This window comes from Salmo salar, chromosome 02 (assembly GCF_965601325.2).
Source record: "Salmo salar chromosome 02, fSalSal1, whole genome shotgun sequence".
In the NCBI taxonomy this organism is placed as follows: Eukaryota; Metazoa; Chordata; class Actinopteri; order Salmoniformes; family Salmonidae; genus Salmo; species Salmo salar.
The window spans coordinates 9,749,335-9,765,000 of NC_138292.1; the positions used below are offsets into that span (position 1 = coordinate 9,749,335).

The 15,666-nt window shown below is 45.0% G+C and overlaps 1 protein-coding gene across 1 annotated transcript in view; it reads right to left on the minus strand.

The window, feature by feature from the left end:
* Positions 1–4,801: 4,801 nt before the first annotated feature.
* Positions 4,802–15,666, minus strand: part of LOC145859964 (src kinase-associated phosphoprotein 2) — a 20,676-nt gene continuing 9,811 nt past the window's right edge. The window contains exons 7-13 of the mRNA XM_082959620.1: positions 14,297–14,421; positions 13,404–13,467; positions 13,051–13,158; positions 10,179–10,277; positions 8,833–8,945; positions 5,296–5,398; positions 4,802–5,153 (exon numbers count right to left, since the gene is read on the minus strand). Of these exons, the coding sequence (XP_082815746.1) occupies positions 5,306–5,398; positions 8,833–8,945; positions 10,179–10,277; positions 13,051–13,158; positions 13,404–13,467; positions 14,297–14,421 (602 nt within the window). The 3' untranslated portion in view covers positions 4,802–5,153; positions 5,296–5,305. The remainder of the gene's footprint in view (positions 5,154–5,295; positions 5,399–8,832; positions 8,946–10,178; positions 10,278–13,050; positions 13,159–13,403; positions 13,468–14,296; positions 14,422–15,666) is intronic.

Consider the following 15,666-nt stretch of genomic DNA (forward strand, 5'->3'; position numbering starts at 1 on the left):
TAGCTAATGTAGGCCTACTCCAAAGGTATCATAGCAACAAGGCGTCCATTTTGGGTTTCAAATCAAAACATACTGTCACTAATATGAAACTATACTGTACATTCACCAAGTCATCTTCTGACAACTCAGCAGCCAGCAGAGGTAGGCGGCGTCCCAAATGAGACCCTATTCCCTATATAATGCACTACTTCTCTGTATGGCCCCTGGTTAAAAGCAGTGCATTATATAGGCAATAGGATGTCATTTGGGATGTGCCCCATTTGTCTTCCTCCTGAGCTGCATCTGGGGAAGTTGACCTCAATTAATACAGACTTCCATTTTAGAAAATGTCCGTGTCCAGGTTTAAAGGTTTCAACGTGGGTATATACGGTCGAAGCTTTAATGGAACGCTGACAGAGGGCCAGTTAGAGAGAGAGGTATATAGAAGCTTTAATGGAACTCTGACAGAGGGCCAGTTAGAGAGAGAGGTATATAGAAGCTTTAATGGAACGCTGACAGAGGGCCAGTTTGAGAGAGAGGTATATAGAAGCTTTAATGGAACTCTGACAGAGGGCCAGTTAGAGAGAGAGGTATATAGAAGCTTTAATGGAACTCTGACAGAGGGCCAGTTAGAGAGAGAGGTATATAGAAGCTTTAATGGAACTCTGACAGAGGGCCAGTTAGAGAGAGAGGTATATAGAAGCTTTAATGGAACTCTGACAGAGGGCCAGTTAGAGAGAGAGGTATATAGAAGCTTTAATGGAACTCTGACAGAGGGCCAGTTAGAGAGAGAGGTATATAGAAGCTTTAATGGAACTCTGACAGAGGGCCAGTTAGAGAGAGAGGTATATAGAAGCTTTAATGGAACTCTGACAGAGGGCCAGTTAGAGAGAGAGGTATATAGAAGCTTTAATGGAACTCTGACAGAGGGCCAGTTAGAGAGAGAGGTATATAGAAGCTTTAATGGAACTCTGACAGAGGGCCAGTTAGAGAGAGAGGTATATAGAAGCTTTAATGGAACGCTGACAGAGGGCCATTTCCCTCAGTAAGCCTGCCCTGCCTGGGGATAGCAGCACATAAATAACACTCTGTTATTCCCCGACAGAAAGCCTCAATGACGCCGGGCGCTGATCTATGACTGAATAATCAGAGCAGAGGAAAAGAGGAAGGACCTGGCTGCTTTATGAAGACTACAGCTCCTCTCCAACGTGGTGTAGATCAAGTCTACCCCCAACCACAAGTACATCAAGTAGAGAGAACATGAAAGGGCTTCCCAATAGGGGGATTCATTGTGGGGCAGTGGCCAGGCTCTCTGGGTGGAACCAGTGTAGGGTTGTACAATTCTGGTAACGTTCTCCAAATTCCCAGGTTTTCCAGAAATCCAAGTCGAGAAGATTCCCGGAATCAACACGGAATAAACAGGACATTTAGAATCCTTCACCCAGGATGTCTGGAAAACCTGGGGATTTGGGGAAAGTTACCCACATTTTTCAAACTGAAACCTGGCTTGGAGGGCAAGGAGGATATTGTTTGTGATACAAGGATTAACACCAGGATGCTTCCAAAATCCTCTCTGAAATGGCGTCTTGCCAAAGACAGATTAAGGAATTCTCCAATCTTTGTTTTTCTTCTCTTTTGTCTTCTCTCTCTCTCTCTCCCCATCATTCCTCAGTGGATGAAACTGTATGTTCGGCTGGTAAAACTTACATTTTATGGTTGCAAGTATTAATTAGTGATATTCTGGTATCATTAGTGCATTTTAGTGCTCTGAAGATTAATATCAAGGTGGCATTTATCTATGAAACATTATATCTTGCTACATTGTGATAAAAGAGCCTGTATATTCTGGGCCTATGGCTGTCCAAAGCTGAAGTGTGCGTGAAGTCCACATCCATTAACAAAATACTTTATTAGCGTCATTAAAGGGAGAGGCAATATTTAGCCTAACTTGCATTTGGCAGCCTAACCTCATATCCTAGTCTACTGCATCTTAGAGAGCTGGGGCCCTGTGTGGCAAACCTCTCAGAGTAGGAGTGCTGATCTAGGATCAGGTCCACTCTGGCCATCTAATTGTGTTCATTGTGACCTAAAAGACAAAAAATGTTCCTAAATCAGCTTTGATGTCCTAGGGGGAAAAGCCAGGGGTTCACAGATGAGGAGATAACCTGCAATACGTCTGGAAATTGTTGTTATTATGATATGCCTGAAATGTCATGACTCAATGTGTAGAACCAAGCAGAGAATATCACAGCTCCATCATACAACCCATGTAATGCTTCCTGAATGTGATGTTAGCTCAGTGCAACTGATCTGATGGCTCTGTTATGACTGCAGAATGGTCCGGTTCAAATGTTCCCTCTGATTTCCAAATGAGACATATGAAAACACCAGCTCCACAGGGCACAGCAGAGCTCATAGTCCCCTCATGGCTCCGTTCCAATGGCAACCTATTCACTATAGGGCTCGGGTCCACAGCTCCACAGGGCACAGCAGAGCTCATAGTCGCCTCATGGCTCCGTTCCAATGGCAACCTATTCACTATAGGGCTCGGGTCCACAGCTCCACAGGGCACAGCAGAGCTCATAGTCCCCTCATGGCTCCGTTCCAAATGGAACCCTATTCACTATATAGTGCACTACGCATAGGGCTCGGGTCAAAAGTAGTGCACTACAATATATAGGGGAAATGGTGCCTTTTGGGACAAGGAGCCCTGGCTCTGCTCCAATATCCATTCTAGCATACTACTTAGAAGGAAGTGAAGCGATGTACTGGACATGCGTTCTAAGTGGTGGCCTCAGAATGTGTGGAAATGGAACATTTAGCTGCATATCTCTCTTGTAACTCCCTGTCTGTTGCACAGCCATATAACCACTCCTCCCTCTTCTCCTTCCTCTCCATATTCACTGTAATATATTCGATAACTAATTATGGTAATTCATGACATCTCCAATTAGCTGTGGGCTTTATCGCCCCGCGGTGCCGTAAAGATCTGGATTTATGTTTGGCTTGAATGTCACCCAGAGGACAGGCAGTGGACTGCTGCTACATCACTCCGTTGAACAAAACACAGACATTTTACTGGTGAGGAGAGAGGGAGGGGGGAGAGAAACAGAGAAAGAGAGAGAAAGAAAGAAATAAAGAGATAAAGAATGAAATAGTGAGAACAGAGGGAGCGAAGAGGTGGGCAGGGGGAGAAGGGTGAGAGCGAGATAGAGGGTAAGAAGAGAAAGAGAGAGGGTAAGAAGAAAGAGAGAGAGCGAGAGGGTAAGGACAGAGAGAGAGGGTAAGAAGAGAGAGGGTAAGAAGAGAGAGATAGAGCTAGAGGGTAAGAAGAGAGAGAAATGGAGGGTAAGAAGAGAGAGAGAGGAGAGATAGAGGGCAAGAAGAGAGAGTGAGAGGAGAGAAAGCCACTGTAGACTATTGAGATGCAGATAGAATAATATGCCTTCCACAACGCAGACTCAGGCCCAGAGGTCAGAGCCCAGATCCTGCCTGCCAAACAGCCCCTCAGAGGGCCATTACCCCCACTGCTGACGGTGGGTCGTCCTCGCCATTTCAATCAGGCACACAGCAGGACTGCCCATCTGCCACACAGGGCTCCTCTGCAGGGCCCCAGTCTCTCAGGTATTATAAAACCAACACAGAACTTCCATGGCCGCTTTGTCTATCTCTTCCTCCCATGTTGTTTCTCTCCTCCTAACTTTATACAGTACAGGTTCACTCAGATCTCTCATCTTTTTAATCAAGCCTTCTCACTTCAACAAGCACAGACCTTTCTACGTCCCAAATGGCAGCCTATTCCCCATATAGTGCACTGTTTTTGACCAGAGCCTTATGGGTAGTGCACTATGTAGAGTAGGGGAATAGGGTGTTATTTGAGACAGATTTTTAATGAAGTCTATTCACTTCAACAGGCACAGACATTCCCCCGTATCAGCCGCAGCGTAGCGGGGCTGTTCCTTAATGATATGGTCCAGTAGCCTAAAGCAGGCCAACTTGGCTCATCAGGAAATTCATTATCCCACTTCTTACACATCTTGAGAAAATACAGACGATTTACCAGTGTGTGAAAAGGCTAAGAGTGGGTTTACACAGGCAGTCCAATTCAGATTGTTTTGGCCAATTATTCACAAAATATCTGATCCTGTTGGTAAAAAAATACAAATGATTGTCAAAAGATCAGAATTTGTCTGCCTGTATAAACGCAGCCTAAATGAATCAGGGGAATCCTAGGACTGGTTTCTCAGAGTAAACCTAATCAAAGACGGAAACGCTATTCCATGGAACATGCTTTTAGTCCAGGGTTGTTCTTAGTTTGAGTCTGGGAAACCAGACAGTTTGTTTCTCTAAATCAATTAAATGAATGTAATGAGGTAGAATACTGTTTATCTTACAGGCAAGCTCACTTTTATAACTATATACACACAAATAACAATACAATACAATCCACATCAAATGCATGCCAGAGTGTAGTCCATAGAGATGATATTACAGTGAGTTGTAATTCATGGTAGTCTCTGTGAAGGAACACAGGTTCGGACATCATCAGTGGGGAAAAGCTTAACCAGTTGAGCTGTTAGAATTACTGCAGACAGGGACTCTGATGCCACCTGGTGGTTGGTTTTTCATACTGCACAGCAGAATACACAGGGTAGAAGTGCCCCCCCAAGCACTGACCTTGGATCAGCTTGCTATCACCCAATCCTGAGCAGGTCATAAGGGGGTAAATGGGAAACTGACCTGAGAGAAGTGTCTAGTAGAGGCAATGTGATCCAACTGTGCATGGAATGGCATGCGAACAAAACAAACGAACAACCAGGAGCAGTATCAAGTATTTATGAAATATGCCTGACCACTAATATACACATGTATTTCTCAGCCAAAGACTCCATAAGCGATTCATTCTAGACAGATCACAATACAAAGACTCCATAAGCGATTCATTCTAGACAGTTCACAATACAAAGACTCCATAAGCGATTCATTCTAGACAGTTCACAATATAAAGACTCTGTATCAAAATGGAAAATGCAGCGATAATAAATGATAAACAAAAGCAGTTCATATTTTTCATTTTGCTACAGACAGTTGGCTTTGCTGCTGAGCTCAGCGTCCCCTTCAGATACGGTCCGTTTCCATGCATCTCACATGGAAGATGATTGAATTTAGATGCCCTGAAACAGAACACAAAAACACTACACATTAGTGTTGCTGGAATAGCCCAACAATTACTTCCCCCATGACTGAGTTGCATGATCAAATACCTACTCAGGCGGGTTTAAATGACATGACTGAGTTGCATGATAAAATACCTACTCAGGCGGGTTTAAATGGCGTACAACTCCATGAGGTACTCTTTAGGAACGATGCCAACAGAGCCCTTCATCTCCCCAATCCACCAACCATAGTTCTGGTACTCCTGGTAGAGGAGAGAACAGAGACAACAGAGTAAACAGAGAGAGAAAGACAACAGAGAGAATAAAGAGTAAACCGAGAGCGAGAGGAGAGAAAACAGAGAGAGAGAAAACAGAGCAAAGTAGAGAGAACAGAGAGCATATTGTATCATTGAATACACTTCATTTGTTGTAAAAAAAAAATGAAAACAGAGGAGATGCATCTTGAGCTAATACACGTTCTTAAGTCTCAGGCACGGTTACACACCACGCTGGAGAACCATCACCAGTCCACACAGATATGAGCCCAGTTAGGCAGCAGAGCAGCGTGTGGCTGATGCCCCATACAGCAGCAGCCTCTCTCCCACCCACTCGCTTCTTTTTTCTCAGTTCCTAGGAGCCTGACCTCACATGAAAGTCTTCCCTGGGGCTGACAGACACTGGGGCTGGAGGGCTGAGAGTTCAAAGACTATCACTCCCATGTAGGGCCCAGAGTTTCTCCTGGTCAGGGTGACACTCCTGGCCTGCTCACATAATACAGAGACTAGTGGATGTTGGTAACGTGTCCATGTTGAGGACTTCAGGTCAGGCATGATGAAGGGCAGTCTGATGATAGAGGTGTATATGCTGCCACGTTAGTGCTGGTCCACGGCAATATTTGCCACATGTAACACCCGTGACCAGAGCTATACCAGTCATATGTAACACCCGTGACCAGAGCTATACCAGTCATATGTAACACCCTGGACCAGAGATATACCAGCCATATGTAACGCCATGGACCAGAGCTATACCAGTCATATGTAACACCCGTGACCAGAGCTATACCAGTCATATGTAACACCCTGGACCAGAGCTATGCCAGACATATGTAACGCCATGGACCAGAGCTATACCAGCCATACGTAACACCCTGGACCAGAGCTATACCAGCCATATGTACCACCCTGGACCAGAGCTATACCAGCCATATGTAACACCCTGGACCAGAGCTATACCAGCCATATGTAACACCCTGGACCAGAGCTATACCTGCCATATGTAACGCCGTGGACCAGAGCTATACCAGCCATATGTAACGCTGTGGACCAGAGCTATACTAGCCATATGTAACACCCTGGACCAGAGCCATATCAGTCATATGTGACACCCTGGACCAGAGCTATACCAGCCATATGTAACACCCTGGACCAGTGTTTATGCCATTATGTGAATGTCACAATAGTCTTATTAATGTGTGACATGGAATTGACATTTGGTCCCAAGCCCCTGGGGGTGATACAGGGTTCTGTGTGTGTTGTAGAGGTCAGCCACACCTCAGTGTGGTGTGGACCAGGACCAGGACCAGCCCAGTGTTGTCTGCTGCTAGGTAAGTCATGGCTGCCTGAGTGAGTGTTGGGGGCTGGAAGCTGGGCCTCAGTCACTAATACACTGGAGGTATATGGGACTTATGAGGAAGGAGGGAGCACAGACCCCACACTGTGACAACATATGAGCACAAACACAAGCACACACACACACACACGTTTTGTGTGCAGCAGGTTACTTTAGGTTAGTTAGCCTGACAACACCCTCTAACAGTCTGGGGGGTCTGGTAGCTGTATTAGGGGTGGGGGCCCACTGTTCGCTCAGGCTATTCCTGGTCTCTGGATAGTGGGAGGGTGTGTGTGTGCAGCCCTTCCTCCTCCTCCTGATGCAGCTGGTCTGTGTGAGCGTCCAGACAGGTTTTATGGTCATTCCCTCCCAGCAGACCACAACCCCCAACACCAAGGTTCCAGGTCAGCTAAAGGCTCTTTCAGTCTGCACACTGAGCCAATGAAAGGACAACTTGATTCCTGCTTCTCTTCAATACAGGGAAAGAAGCAGGATGTGGGCTGTTGTGTTTACATGTTTGTCTACTATGCACATTGGCATTGCACAGCATCTCTGATCATTCACCCTTTCAGGTAGAATTAAAAACGTTGGACATAGAATGATAACAGATGAATAAAAAATAAAAATCATTACAGTAATAAACTGCACTGTTGGTAAAGAAAGGCGGTCAGTCATTTTCAGAAACTGAAGCTGACAGTTCTTATTTCAACCACTAGATGGCAGGCTTGATCATGAATAACAGCACTCTTGTTGAGTCTCAGTAGAAAATCTGTATATTTCTTCCAGCCCTTCAGACTGAACACGAGGAGCTTCCCCATTGACCACTACATTGTATTCTCCACACAAGAGACTGATGTGAAACACTGCAGAGTTCAATTATTTTGGCCAGTGACGCTCCGCAAATACATCCGTCATTAAATCACTAAGAAAGTCAATGGGTGATGGAGGTATAGACGATGTACAGTGGGTTACACAGCCTTCAATTACAACATATTGGAGAGATTATTTAAATGGCTGATTACACATCAACAATGTAACAATGTTTAATCCATTCATGGATTCATATTTTAGGCCAGTCCACACAGTCGCTCTTTAATTCCCCACACCTGGTACACCAACACCCCTCCTACATCTCACCAGCTGACAAGCCTGGGAAACTGGGCTCTCACCACACGACCTCGCCTGGTCTGAATGGAGTGGAGGACGTTTCCTGAGAACACACAACCCCATTAAGGCCATGCCTGGCTAGGTGAGAGGGACACCTAGCCAAGAACACTAAAAACCTTTCCATTGTGACACAACTAATCCCCATCACACAGAGGCCAGAGAGAGAGAGGCTGCATCCTTTAAGGCACCTTATTCCCTACGTAGTACACTGCTTGTCACCAAGCCCTATAGGTCAGTAGTGGCCTATGGGTCCTGGTCAAAAGTAGTGCACTATGTAGGGAATAAGGTGCCATTTGGGACACAGGCAGAGAGAGGGCTCAGATCCAGGCCATCCTCAGCCTGCCTTTCACCAGTTCAGGCTTCGGGCCAGCCGCTGCCAGTAAGGATATGAAATGTCTACTCCTCAGAGGGCCCAGGAATATCTGACCACTTTAGGTGGTCTGTCTGGTGCAGCCATTCATAGAGACCTGTAGAAATACCAGAGAATCTAGTAACACTTGGCATAAGAGGGCATACCAGCTGTCTTGTAAGGAGAAGATAACTAGGTAATATAAATGTTTTAACTCTCATGTTAATGCTTATCACCTGCTTAGGATTGTTAGATCACTATTTCCTATGTCAGGGAACAGGTCAAGCCATTGTGGAAGATATTCATTATTAAATACGTGCATCATGTGAGTCTCCTCTGTATATAGCTCTTCACAACGAGCAGGACCCGCGCCGAGCAGGACCCGCGCCGGGCAGGACCCGCGCCGGGCAGGACCCGCGCCGGGCAGGACCCGCGCCGGGCAGGACCCGCGCCGGGCAGCCTTAAGCCTGTGAAAAGGAGATCATCCTAAACCTCTAGGGACTACTGATGGTCCCTGTCTGGAGGTGAGAGTGAGGATGAGGAGGGTTGGTTCCTCCAGCCCAGACCTACCTTACTGAGGATGTAGATGGAGTCTCCCCGTTTGAAGGACAGTTCATCTGGTTGATCTCCTGTACAGTCCCATATCCCCTGATAGTAGTTCTGGTAGTCTGTGGTCTTATTCACTAGATAGACAGAGAGAGATTATAGGAGAGAGATGGCTCACTCAAAATGTTCCCCAGTCTCTACAGTACATGGGTGGTTATTGTGATGTCATGGTGTGTAACCTACTGAGGTGGTAGAGAGCTAACAAGAGGTCTTCCTCTGACAGAACAATAGACTAGTCATCTCTCCCTCCCTGTCGCCCTCTCTGAGGTGGTAGAGAGCTAACAAGAGGTCTTCCTCTGACAGAACAATAGACTAGTCATCTCTCCCTCCCTGTCGCCCTCTCTGAGGTGGTAGAGAGCTAACAAGAGGTCTTCCTCTGACAGAACAATAGACTAGTCATCTCTCCCTCCCTGTCGCCCTCTCCTCCTTTATGTTCTGTGCCCAGATATCTGACTGATTACTTTCCCCATGTTAGAGATGTACACAATCCCAGCACCAGATCAGGTGTTGCTGATGTGTGCTTATACAGGTTCAGGAGTAATGCTGGGAAAGGTACTGTGTTGTGTACTGGAGCCTCAGAGTGGAATGTGTTGCCTCTGCCCATAAAAACCAGGTCCTCTCTGGGCAGCTTTAAAAATGACATTTGACAGCCCATTTGACTGTACCTTACGATACAACTGCAATGATAGATATTGTTCTTCTGTGTTTTATTATCTTCCTGTCATACGGTGTTCAACCTGTTGGATGTTGCCCATCTGATCTCAAGAGGACCACAGTGGAAATAAGTCCCAGACTCTGTGTTTTCCTCCATGATTTTACTCATGTGCATGGATGGATTTTCAAGATTTATGTGGGCTTGTTTTATTTCTTTTTTATGATCTAATTAATAAACTAAACTTGCTCTGTTTTCTCCTATGAAATGTACAGGGGATTGAGCCTCTGTAGCTTGTATACATGGTAACAACAGTCAGAGTGGAACATTTCTTGTGTGAGTGGTCAAACGTAGCTTTCAGTTTGTTTGTACTGACGTCATGCAAAGGCATGTGGTTTTCTGAAATGCAGAACTAGTAGGATCTAACTGAAATGTGTTTATTTCAAGAACAGTGTGCAACGCCTCTGAGTTGCTTTTTCACAGGGACTTCCTCTCCATGTCATCATGACTTCCCTTTCACAGTGTATCTCAGAAGGCCTTCTCTCTAAACTGGCATCCTCTTCTTGATTCTACAGTGATCTGAACCACTCTGAAGTCTGTGTTTGGTGAGGTTAAAGGATGAGAGGCAGGGGGTGCAGGCAGGTCTCTCTCCACCTACCTGTAGCTGTAGTGGGTGGGGTGGGTTTGCTGTGTGGCGTGGGGGGTTCCACCTTGGGCTTTGGAGGTGTGGGCAAGGGAGGAGTGGACATGTCCTCCTCTGTTGGGAGAGATAAAAAGAGAGAGATAAATCCTAATGAATGACATCACATGAACATGGGGGACCTGATCCTAGATCAGCTCTTCTACTCTGAGACTATGTAAATGGCCCCAGGACAGAGAGAGGGTCAGATGTGGATCTGAATAACATGAGGAATGTAAATGGCCCCAGGACAGAGAGAGGGTCAGATGTGGATCTGAATAACATGAGGAATGTAAATGGCCCCAGGACAGAGAGAGGGTCAGATGTGGGTCTGAATAACATGAGGAATGTAAATGGCCCCAGGACAGAGACAGGGTGAGATGTGGGTCTGAATAACATGAGGAATGTAAATAGCCCCAGGACAGAGAGAGGGTCAGATGTGGGTCTGAATAACATGAGGAATGTAAATGGCCCCAGGACAGAGAGAGGGTGAGATGTGGGTCTGAATAACATGAGGAATGTAAATAGCCCCAGGACAGAGAGAGGGTCAGATGTGGGTCTGAATAACATGAGGAATGTAAATGGCCCCAGGACAGAGAGAGGGTGAGATGTGGGTCTGAATAACATGAGGAATGTAAATAGCCCCAGGACAGAGAGAGGGTCAGATGTGGGTCTGAATAACATGAGGAATGTAAATAGCCCCAGGACAGAGAGAGGGTCAGATGTGGGTCTGAATAACATGAGGAATGTAAATGGCCCCAGGACAGAGAGAGGGTCAGAAGTGGGTCTGAATAACATGAGGAATATAAATAGCCCCAGGACAGAGAGAGGGTGAGATGTGGGTCTGAATAACATGAGGAATGTAAATAGCCCCAGGACAGAGAGAGGGTCAGATGTGGGTCTGAATAACATGAGGAATGTTAATGGCCCCAGGACAGAGAGAGGGTCAGACGTGGGTCTGAATAACATGAGGAATGTAAATGGCCCCAGGACAGAGAGAGGGTGAGATGTGGGTCTGAATAACATGAGGAATGTAAATGGCCCCAGGACAGAGAGAGGGTCAGATGTGGGTCTGAATAACATGAGGAATGTAAATAGCCCCAGGACAGAGACAGGGTGAGATGTGGGTCTGAATAACATGAGGAATGTAAATAGCCCCAGGACAGAGAGAGGGTCAGATGTGGGTCTGAATAACATGAGGAATGTAAATAGCCCCAGGACAGAGAGAGGGTCAGATGTGGGTCTGAATAACATGAGGAATGTAAATGGCCCCAGGACAGAGAGAGGGTCAGATGTGGGTCTGAATAACATGAGGAATGTAAATGGCCCCAGGACAGAGAGAGGGTCAGACGTGGGTCTGAATAACATGAGGAATGTAAATAGCCCCAGGACAGAGAGAGGGTCAGATGTGGGTCTGAATAACATGAGGAATGTAAATAGCCCCAGGACAGAGAGAGGGTCAGAAGTGGGTCTGAATAACATGAGGAATGTAAATAGCCCCAGGACAGAGAGAGGGTCAGATGTGGGTCTGAATAACATGAGGAATGTAAATGGCCCCAGGACAGAGAGAGGGTCAGATGTGGGTCTGAATAACATGAGGAATGTAAATGGCCCCAGGACAGAGAGGGGGTCAGATGTGGATCTGAATAACATGAGGAATGCAAAGCCCCAGCTAGTCAGCCACACCTGTTGTTTAACACGCTTGTAACATACAAGTCACACAAGCTGCAAGAGCAAGGTTGTGTCACAAATGACACCCTATTCCCTTTATAGTGCACTACTTTTGACAGGGTGTGTGTGTGTGTACATACACACACACACAAAGTTTTAAGCGAAAATTGAAAAAAAGGGGCTAATGCTTAAGAGGTTTTAAGCAGCACAAGTTTTCAGCTGTGCTAACATAATTGCAAAAGGGTTTTCTAATGATCAATTAGCCTTTTAAAATGATAAACTTGGATTAGCTAACACAACGTGCCATTGGAACACAGTAAACTGTTACTATGGTGTTGTGAGAGGGATTTAGCCTGGCTGAGGACTGTTACTATGGTGTTGTGAGAGGGATTTAGCCTGGCTGTGGACTGTTACTATGGTGTTGTGAGAGGGATTTACCCTGGCTGAGGACTGTTACTATGGTGTTGTGAGAGGGATTTACCCTGGCTGAGGACTGTTACTATGGTATTGTGAGAGGGATTTACCCTGGCTGAGGACTGTTACTATGGTGTTGTGAGAAGGATTTACCCTGGCTGAGGACAGTTACTATGGTATTGTGAGAGGGATTTACCCTGGCTGAGGACTGTTACTATGGTGTTGTGAGAAGGATTTACCCTGGCTGAGGACAGTTACTATGGTATTGTGAGAGGGATTTACCCTGGCTGAGGACTGTTACTATGGTGTTGTGAGAAGGATTTACCCTGGCTGAGGACAGTTACTATGGTATTGTGAGAGGGATTTACCCTGGCTGAGGACTGTTACTATGGTGTTGTGAGAAGGATTTACCCTGGCTGAGGACAGAGGGAGCAGAGAGAGGAGAAATGTACAGTCAACATCACACCACCCTGCCTGGCTGAGTCCCAAATGGCCTGCTATTCCCTTTATGAGGCACTACTTTTTCATCAGGGTCCATTGGGCTCTGGTCAAGAGTAGTGCACTAGAAAGGGAAAAGGGTACTATTTGGGCCTCCTTACCTATCTATCCCCATAATAAGGATAGTAGTAATAATATTACAGAGCATAGAGGATGTGTGTCAAACAGGAAGCATCCAATCAAACAGTCCTCTAGTTGAACAGGATTCTTGGTTACATTCTCTGACAGAGTACACAGTGTGTGTGTCTGTGTGTGAGAAATGGCAGACCTGGGAGTTCTTCGTAGATGTCATCGTCAATAGGCTCCGCCTCGACAGCGCCAATGTCATCGTACGTCTCTTGATCCTCCTCGTCCAACGGAATGACCCCTGACATGTCTGCAAACACACACAGCCACACACAGCCACACACAGCCACACACAGCCGCACACAGCCGCACACAGCCACACACAGCCACACACAGCCACACACAGCCACACACAGCCACACACAGCCACACACACACAGCCTCAGATTAAATAAGGGAATTAGTCTATACTGGTTACTATAAAATATTCATAAAAGACTTGACATGAAAAGTACATGGGATAAAATATGAGGTCTAATGGCGAGTATTACAAACCTCTCAACACAAAATCTATCTGCTCCACCCATTCCTCTGCCTCTTTCTGAGATGACGCACAGAACTGAGAGAGCGGGGGAGAGAGAGAGGAAATCGACAGTCAGTAGTTGCACCTAAATGAATTAACATAAACAAATAGCACTGTATTTATGCATTAGCTAAACTTTCCTCAAGGAAGGAAAAAAACTAGCTAAGAAAACTGAATATGTATGTGAGAAATACTTTAACAAAACTCTAAATGTGTGTGTTTTGCATCATCATTATGATGTGGTCAGTGGCACTTTGCTTCTTGAAAGTTCAATCTTTTGAAAAATTGACTGCTGACATGCAAAACATTTTGGGACTGTATCAAGAGTGGACTAATAAAAAATAAAATAAAATATATATAGTTTGAGTGGATTTTCCCTTTAAGGCGTAAATCATAGTTCACAGACACCAGATAGTCCGGCGTCCCATTGGGACATAGCTACGAGGCTCTGAGACCACCATCTGCGGGGAACGCACAGTCCGAACACCTCCCCACAATCCCCAACCAACGAGACTCCTGTACGCCTCCTATGTTCATTTCAATGTGTTGACAGTTGGAGAAATTGCTTGAGCTGAGAATTCAAAAAGTATGAAAGCCAAAGGTCCAATATTCTAGAACACTGCTGTGTGGACGTGTACACGTTTTGGACTATGATAGAAGTTTAAAGGGACGGTATACCAGACAGATAAATCTTAGTCTTGGACTAAAAAGCTATTTCAATGAGATTCTATATATTCTCCAGGACTAGGGTGAATCTGTGTCCGGGAAACCGTCCTATAACGGTTGCAGAAATGTTACATGGACAGACTGCAATGATTAGCGTATGGTATGCCCCAAAGTGTCATCAAGAGACTAGCTCTCTCACCTGATATACTCGCTTGTCAGAGGAAGAAATTTCAAAGCAGCAATCTTTCTTGGAATCTTTTCGCAGGGTGTTATTCATCTTGACACTGTAGCCATCAATTGCAAACTCGCCCTTCTGCTGCTTGTCTGTCAGAGGAGAGAGAGAAACACAACTACTACAACAACTCATGATTACTAGAGTAACATCACTGTTTGGCTAGAAATTCTATATATTCAATTCAAATTAAAAACTATGAAAAGATCAAATATACATTCCCAAACACAAACTACAGTTGTCTGGGAAGTCATGAATGTTCAATACCTTTCTCACTGCCGTAGTAGTAGAACATCTGGTTGAATACCTTTCTCACTACCGTAGTATCAGAATATCTGGTTGAATACCTTTCTCACTACTGTAGTAGAAGAATATCTGGTTGAATACCTTTCTCACTACCATAGTATTAGAATGTCTGGTTCAATACTTTTCTCACTACCGTAGTAGTAGAATATCTGGTTGAATACCTTTCTCACTACCGTAGTAGTAGAATATCTGGTTGAATACCTTTCTCACTACTGTAGAAGAAGAATATCTGGTTGAATACCTTTCTCACTACTGTAGTAGTAGTAGTAGTAGTATGTGTGGTTGAATACCTTTCTCACTACTGTAGTAGTAGTATGTGTGGTTGAATACCTTTCTCACTACTGTAGTAGTAGAATGTCTGGTTGAATACCTTTCTCACTACCGTAGTAGTAGTATGTGTGGTTGAATACCTTTCTCACTACTGTAGTAGTAGTAGTAGTATGTGTGGTTGAATACCTTTCTCGCTGCCATAGTAGTAGAATGTCAGGTTGAATACCTTTCTCACTACCGTAGTAGTAGTATGTGTGGTTGAATACCTTTCTCACTACCGTAGTAGAAGAATGTCTGGTTGAATACCTTTCTCACTGCCATAGTAGTAGAATATCTGGTTGAATACCTTTCTCACTACTGTAGTAGTAGTAGTAGTAGTAGTATGTGTGGTTGAATACCTTTCTCACTACCGTAGTAGTAGAATATCTGGTTGAATACCTTTCTCACTACTGTAGTAGAAGAATATCTGGTTGAATACCTTTCTCACTACCATAGTATTAGAATGTCTGGTTCAATACTTTTCTCACTACCGTAGTAGTAGAATATCTGGTTGAATACCTTTCTCACTACCGTAGTAGTAGAATATCTGGTTGAATACCTTTCTCACTACTGTAGAAGAAGAATATCTGGTTGAATACCTTTCTCACTACTGTAGTAGTAGTAGTATGTGTGGTTGAATACCTTTCTCACTACTGTAGTAGTAGTATGTGTGGTTGAATACCTTTCTCACTACTGTAGTAGTAGAATGTCTGGTTGAATAC